The sequence below is a fragment of the Haliotis cracherodii genome, unplaced genomic scaffold (genome assembly GCF_022045235.1).
Source record: "Haliotis cracherodii isolate W230 unplaced genomic scaffold, xgHalCrac1.p SCAF_6, whole genome shotgun sequence".
NCBI lineage: Eukaryota > Metazoa > Mollusca > Gastropoda > Lepetellida > Haliotidae > Haliotis > Haliotis cracherodii.
Genome location: NW_027266319.1, coordinates 31,529,414 through 31,537,661, shown reverse-complemented (window position 1 = coordinate 31,537,661; position 8,248 = coordinate 31,529,414). Strand labels below are relative to the sequence as shown.

The 8,248-nt window shown below is 42.4% G+C and overlaps 2 protein-coding genes across 2 annotated transcripts; both read left to right on the top strand.

Annotated features, from left to right (window-relative positions):
• The first annotated feature begins 630 nt into the window (after positions 1-630).
• On the top strand, positions 631-1,710 carry LOC139445777 (uncharacterized). The gene has a single exon (XM_071226991.1). It carries the CDS (start codon positions 631-633, stop codon positions 1,408-1,410), a length of 780 nt encoding a protein of 259 aa, XP_071083092.1. The 3' UTR covers positions 1,411-1,710.
• Positions 1,711-6,762: 5,052 nt separating this feature from the next.
• Positions 6,763-7,871, top strand: LOC139444815 (ninjurin-1-like). Its single transcript, XM_071225779.1, has 2 exons — positions 6,763-6,825; positions 7,524-7,871. The coding sequence occupies exons 1-2, from the start codon at positions 6,763-6,765 to the stop codon at positions 7,869-7,871; spliced, it is 411 nt and encodes a 136-aa protein (XP_071081880.1).
• The last annotated feature ends 377 nt before the right edge of the window (positions 7,872-8,248 follow it).

Below are 8,248 nucleotides of genomic sequence, written 5' to 3'. Positions count from 1 at the left end.
GATTCAATACTAAACTGAACACTACAGAACTTTTTGTTCGTTTGTTTGTTGTTTAACGCTGCACTTAGCAATATTCCAGCTATATGAAGGCGGTCTGTAAATAATATGGATCAGACAATCCAGTGATTGACACCGTGAGCATCGATCTACGCAATTGGGATACGATGACATGCATCAACCAAGTCAGCGAGACTGACCACCCGATCCCGTTTGTCGCCTCTTACGACAAGCATAGTCGCCTTTCACGATAAGCATTGGTTGCTGAAGACCTATACCAGCCCGGATCTTCGCCGGTTCTACAGAACGTGTTATCAAACGTACAACAAACAGATTGATTCGTGAAAAACGTTAAATATTCATCATTCATGTGCAACTCATACTTTGGCTCAAATCGTTTCAAATTATTCAATACGCGAACACACTTAAACAAGAAACATGAATAGATTATGACCTTGGCGACAGCTTGGGTACAACTTGAACAACGTCTACTTCAACATTGAGTGTAATCTGGTACATCACCGGAAGGGGACAATAGCTAAACCATTTTGCAAACGTCCTGGTTGGTTTTGTAAACGAACTATTATAGGTCAACGACCATATTCAACATTAGAAGCTAAAGGCATATGAAACATGACGAGGGTGTGTAATACAATACGTCGGTCCAACTTGTATTTATGCTCCTTTATACAGCGGGAACGTTCAGTTTGTGTGGACGAGCAACCGATGATGATGATACGCGTGATCCTGTGTGTCGTTGCTGTAGCAGCCGCGACGCATGCTGCTTCCATCGACTGCACCAAGACCCTTATGTCCGGCGGCATGTCCAAGAACTTCAACGAGACCGTTGCTCATGCCATTCACTCGATGACTGTCCAGGGTCTCCGTATGTTCAGCAAACACGCCTCCGAGGACAACAACGTTCCCACCGTCAACCACGACCTCAGTGGAGTGAAGCTGGTACGTCCATACGCCCCAAATGACCTTCTGGGTTCCGACTTCAGAACGCACAGCATGAACACCATCGACAAGATCCTGTCCAATCTCGGCAAGTCAACTGATGGGCTTGGGGACAACTGGTCTCCAATAGAGAGAGTCGTACATAACTTTCACATGTGGGACCTATGGACCAGAATTCTAGAAGTGTACAAGACCATGGAGAAAACACCACCATCGGATTCCGTCTGTCGTTGTCTTCTGGACACAAGAAGGAACGGTATCCATAAGGCTGTCCAGTGGGTTGCTGACCACTACAAGACAGGGACACCCATCACTCTCCTCAACAGATCAATCCCCAAACTGGCGGATGCTGCTTCGTGGGCCATTTGGAAAGATCGTCTTCTTCATTACTATACCCTGCCTGCCTTGAGGGACGCTGCCACCTACCTCCACTGTGTTAACACGGCCATGTAGAACCCTCACTAACTGTGGATGTTTTTCTTCCATCTGGAACAAGTATTGGACTGATTCATAATATATGTAATGAACACATGTGATTGATTGTTCGAAGTATGGATAGCATATTCCTGAAACTGACTTCAACGCCTGAGGTGATTTGTTTCCAGAATACATCGATTATATCTAGTTTTGATTTTTGTTATTTTTTTATATTCATTTTTGTATCTCTATGATTGATTCTACGAAACATCATGTTCCTGACGCTGATTTAAATGACGCTTCGGGAATGCTTAGAAAATACATTGATTTGTTCTATATACATGTAATTGAATTCATACAGACACCTCTCCAAGGACTGGAAGCTTAATATTTAGGCTTAAAGAAGTTGTAGTCATAACCGTTACTGCAGATAAATAAACCGCGTTCTTGTTCCTCGAAACTGTTGTAATAATTTGCTTTATTTCTTATTTTACGAGTTTTAATTTACAGGAATGATTTATTGGACATGGCCGTGATATTAAAAATAGTATGTTGTAAGTTATTGGTTTATCACGGTGGGGCAGTGGTTTAATGTACCCTCTGTGTGGCCGTGTACCCCGAGTCGTTAGTCCGTGGAACACAGAAGGTTCGTCAAACCGCATTCCCCGAGGTATAACCCTACAACCAATTCATCTTACCGTCATGTTTACCATTTACGACAATTTGAAAAGCAACTGTGGCTATGATTTCTTCATCGCCATTTTAACTCGCTACATTGTCAGGTGAGCTCTGGAAGACAATATATTTATGTTTAGGCTCTGTGCCTCAGGTAAGGTAAAGTCAATGTATGACACAATATCCAACGTTTCGCTGTAAGACGCTTGCCTTCCAACAACTAATTTAAAAGCAGAATGTCTGTTACCATGACGACAGGGCATATCATTTTCCAGTCTTAGACCGTTGCCGCAGGAAACATGGGAATTTATCAAAACGGTATTAATAAATAAAATTCGAGCATAATCAAGATGTGATATAAACACATTATGTTAAAACATATGACACATAAGACATGTGGATGAGTTGAAAATTCTGTAGCAAAGGATATTTCATTTTTAGATTCTGAATATAATGTCCAAATGTTTCGTTACAAATGTAAAACGATGTTTTGCCACAATTCACTCATTTAAGTGTCGGTCCTCATTGATTGCACACTGGTGTTATAAATGACCCTATATAAGTGAATATGAGAATCTCAGCAGAATGTACTTCGCGTGTCGACCAAGGCCCAGTGCACTGTAATATCACCAGGGAAAAACACAATGGAATCAGTTCGCTCAGACTAACCTGATCTTCCAAGTATAGGAGAAAATACACCGCGAAGGTTTGGGTTGAAAATGTAAAACCTGGGAGGGGAGGGAACAGCGCTAGGGTCGAAGACAGAGAGCTATTTTGACCCAGAGGTTTAACATTTTCAACCAAACCGAGGATGAATATTTCTCTGACTTATAAACCGCCGTAACAACTTTATTAATATTTGTTTTAAAGTATGTGTGAAAGTGCGTTGCGACAGGTTTAAGAAACGGTCGTAAAATATATCTGGTCAGGAAATAATTATGCACGAAACATCAGGACCAGACTAACATCGAGTCTCTGAAATTATCATATTTTACAGAAAAAAACAGTTGTTTAATTATAGTTATAAACTATGATAAACAGGAGCCAGAGATTTTCTTCATTTCCTGATACTGCAGTAACAAAGACTTGCCAAATAGGATAGACTTGCATGGGCTGTATTGGATGTATTTTTTCAGGGTCTATACGACAGACTACGTCACAGGGTACCTTCTAATAAAGCACGTATCTTAAACGGATATCCGTGTAATGGTTAGAGTGCCTGACTACTGATCAGGAAGTTGTGTGTTCGGTTCCCGTCATCCATAATGAAAAAGTCCTTGTCATTGATTTTAGACTATTCGACGTTGGAAACTGTCTGCTTCTCAACTCATCAGGTGTTACCAGGAAAAAGCAAAACCTTACACCCGAGTTTATTAAAAAAAACACACCAAGTACCGGCCAAAACAATGATAGGTTTATAACTACAGTTTCTGTATTGACCTGTTGCTTGCTGGATGGCCTTGATATTCCCCGTCTTGATACTTCTGAAGGCCGCCTCCGTGGTCTAGTGGTAGAGCGTCCGCCCGGAGAGCGGAAGGTCCGGGGTTCGATCCCCGGCCGCGTCATACCAACAGACGTTAAAAGATGGTACTTGTTGTTACCTTGTCTGGCGCTCGGCATTAAGGGGCTAAAACAGGGACTGGTCTGCTCGGGGTCAGTATACTGTGTCTGAGTGGGGTTTCTATGTTAAACTTTGGCATGGTATCTCAGTGAGCTAGCACTATAAATCGACATCAGTCGGGACTAGTGCAAGCAGCAACACCCAATTCCACCTGGCCTTACCTTTAAAAGATGGCACTTGTACAAGTAGCCACACGAACACACACACGCACATTCACGTCGCTATATTTTTGCAATAATCTTAAACGTTAAACCCCATTTCACCTCACCTGATATGTGTCCAAGTGACGTGTCTTCCCGTTATTGGTTCAAGACGTCCACGTAAAATCCAAATTCGAAAATAACTCCGTAACTTGGTTGACTGAGTTTTGGTTGGTATGTGGGGAAACATTCGTGAAACTCGTGTTATTCCGGGACAAGCCGAATAGCGACTCGTGCCCCTCCATTCGTGACAAACTCGTGTTATTCCGGGACAAGCCGAATAGCGACTCGTGCCCCTCCATTCGTGACAAACTCGTGTTATTCCGGGACAAGTCGAATAGCGACTCGTGCCCCTCTCGTGGCCATTTTTGCGACCGGGTTCCGTCTTAGCGCAAACGGGCATACCTAAAACACATTGTCAACTCATTGCGTAATCGTTCACACATTTTCCCAATATATTATATATATTTCAGATGCAGTTTAAAGCACATCGGGACGTGTGGAATTATACAGTATGATTGAACACATTTAACTGTGTCTTTGGTATATTTTTAGATGCAAGACATATGTAAAATCAAAAATTATTTCTGAGGGATTCTTTGACGAAGAATTTTAAATCATACGCCCATTCTGATTGGTTTGTCGTATTTTCGCACATAACATTCATCGATAGGGGGACGAGTCGTCTTGCAGGTTACGGAAAGGGGCGAGTGGTGACGAATGGTGGGGAAAGGGAAGACATTTCAGACGTGTGTTGTTCAGGCAGTTGTTTTCATATATTGCACCTTTGTGAAGCTGGTGGTCGGCATTAAAGTGCAATGTACATGTATTTTATGCACACTTCGTACACGGAGAATATGTAAGTTTGAATTCAGTGGAATCAAGAAAAAGTGCGCAACAGATTTTTTAGGGTCGACGGTATTCGTAAATAAGTCCTTTTTAAGTATTGCGTTATAGGGATGAGTGAGTGAGTTGAGTTTAACGCCGCTGTAGATAATTGATCGGAGAGGAGAGCCCGAAGTGATGCAGGTCCCAGACGTGTACCGCTACATACTACATTTGGTTTTCAAAGGGGAGGGTGGAGTCGGATGCGACCCCTGGACTCCCCACCCTCTCCCCCATCCCCTCTGGATCCGGCTATGCGTTTTAATACACCCTGGGGGCAAATAACTCGAACACACTACAATGGCATGAAATCCCCTCGGGGGTGCGCTGTGTGAATCCCATTTCTGTTGTCCTCCGTGATTTCGCTGAAATATTGCTAACAGCGGAGTAAATCAATACTCACTCATTCAAACATTTATTTTTATTGTTAACATCAATCACACTTACCAATGAGCAAGTGAGTGAGTGGGTGAATGAAGGCTGTTTTACGGCATCCCCAGTACTATTCTATCTATATCACAGTGAGCAAAATTAAGTTTGTGGCCAGACCAACCAGAGGTTGACAACATGAGCAACGGTCCATTCTGTCGAAGCCCAACAATTCCAGTCACACAAAGAAGCTATCCGATCCTCATTTTTGCCGACTCTCGCGACAAGCATGGGGTAGGTGGTCCTGCGCGGCCCTACTAATCCCAACGATAGACGATAGACAGACACACATATACAAAGCTCAGGACACTGACCAAGGGCCACGGGTGGTTGTGGTTTATGTATAACTAATAAACAACTTCTTTGAGTGGCATTTAGAAGTTGGTGTGATGAAGTAAGACGAGTTCTATGGATGAACAACTTCTTTATTACAATTAGTGCGACGTTTGTAATAAAGAAGTTGTTCATCCATAGAACTCGTCTTACTTCAACTAATGAACATGTTTTAATTACCACCATGTTATTTTTTGTTTGTGTGTTTGTTTATTGCTTAACGCCGCACTCAGCAATATTATAGTTGTATGATGGCGGCCAATAATCATGGTCTAAGCGCATTTGAGTAGTTTTTAATTGGAAAATGCACTATACAAATCCTTAATTTAATTTGATATAATTTATAAACATAAGATGACATGGTTGGTTTGTTGTTTAACGCCGCACACAGGAATATTCCAGCTATATGACGGCGGTCTGTAAATAATCGAGTCTGGACCAGACAATCCAGTGATTGATGTCATGAGCATCGATCCACGCAATTGGGATACGATGACATGTATTAACCAAGTCAGCGAGCCTGACTACCCGATTCCGTTAGTCTCCTCTTACGACAAGCATGGTCTCCTTCTACGGCAAGCATGGGTTGCTGAAGACCTATTCTACCCGGGATCTTCACGGGTCAAGATGGCATGGAATACACCATGCCTTTAGAGTATATTGGGCATGAACAGGTTCGAATCGTCCTCGTAAAAAGTAAACTAATTTAGAGCAAAACTATATTTTATTACACTACACATGGGGGTAGAGCAAATTTATTTTCTTAATCATAATGCTCAGTTACAATTGAAAATAGTTGTATAATCTCCCCTATGGGTGATATAACGAGTATAAACATTGCAGGTAAACACCGCCTCCACAACATACGCTGACAACATTGATTGCGCCGTTCACTACCACATAACTGAACAATGTTTACATTCGAACGGTAAATCTTGTTTCGATACGTAGAGCATAACAGTAATCCATTTATCTGATAAGAATCATGAAGTAAGGGTACAAGGTGAAAGGCGTAGTGCATGCTATGTAGGTAAGGTCAGGTTTAAATTTACCGCTCACTGTAGGCTAGAGCAGTGTTAGTGTCTGTGTATGACTGGTAACAGCTGTATAGTAACACAGGTATGTGTCTCCAACAAGACACAGTGAACGCAGAGGCGTCATAGTTTTATTAAAACAAGACTACGTTGCTTTCAACGAGGACTTCGTACTTCTCACAGGAATAAGTAATCATACAGAAAACAGACAATGGCAGACAATACACCAAAGTCTCAGATTACATCGATCAAGGAAAAGTTCGAGGAAACTCAGGTTGGTACACGATGACATTGCACTGTTTTTTTCATACAGCTAATGGTATTTATACTCCAACAAATATGTAGCTTAATAATTTATATTTTGTGATAACCGAAAACTAATATTTGTAATTATGATGACATGGACTATATGACTTACCAGATCGATTAATCAACTGATTTAAACATGTTTTGGCATGGTGAATTATTTCTCACTCAAAGTGACATGAAATGAAACCTTGTTTATCCGGTTACATTTTTAAATGAATTTGTCCGTATTAACGAGTCTAGTTGCAAAGTAATGTCATTATTTGGGCCCTGTCGATGCCCTTTAAGTGCAGACCCGTGAAGATGCGGGGTAGAATAGAACTTCAGCAACCCATGCTTGCCGTAGAACGCGACTATGCTTGTCGTAAAAGGCGACAAACGGGATCGGTTGATGCATGTCATCGATCCCACATTGCGAGGATCGATGCTCATGATATCAATCACTGGATTGTCTGGCCCAGACTCGATTATTTACAGATATATAGCTGGAAAATTGCTGAGTGCGGCCTTTAAAAACAAACCAACCAACCCATTAACTGCATATTAACGCCATGAGCAGTACTCGTACAAGCTGCTGGGTTTCCGAAAAAATGGAGTCTGGACTAACGAATTCGAATGTCACTGCATAATTCTTCCCTCACTTACTCACTCGCAACTGTCTTTCAGCCCGTGGGGTCAGGAACGTCAGCGACGGCCTATGCCACCCGGAAAACAGTGGCACAGGGCATGCTAGACTTTGCTCTTCTAATGGCGAACGCATCACAGCTGAAGGCCTTGGTGAAGTCCAAATCTGTCTCCCATGACGCCATGTTCGTTGTTCTTCTGTTCCTCATCGCTGTATCCATCATACTACAGATCATAACAGGCATCATCATCGCCGTCCTTGGAGCCATGGACGTGCATGACGAGGCCGCACACCTCCGGGCACATCGACTCAATAACACCACCGTAGGACTGATACTTGGGATAACTATCATCAATGTGTTTGTAGCGGCATTCGGTATGGATTTATGAATCGCTGGGACTGCAACTATGACATTCCAAATGTGCTGAGAATCTCTGGAACCGATTATTGTAATTACAAAAACTATGTGTGTGCAACTGACACATTCATATACGAAATGGACAATGAATCTTTTGAAAATCTCGTTTAGACACTGGCACTTGAACATTCCGTTACGATTTTAATCTATTTATCAAGTAAACTATGTGACTATACAAATAGTGTATGGATCTTGAAGAAAGCACACACACACACACACGCACGCACGCACGCACGCACGCACGCACGCACGCACGCACGCACGCACGCACACGCACACACACACACACATCGGGAACACGGGAGTCCAAGTCATCTAAGGGGCCAAAATTCGCTGTGCAGAGTTGCG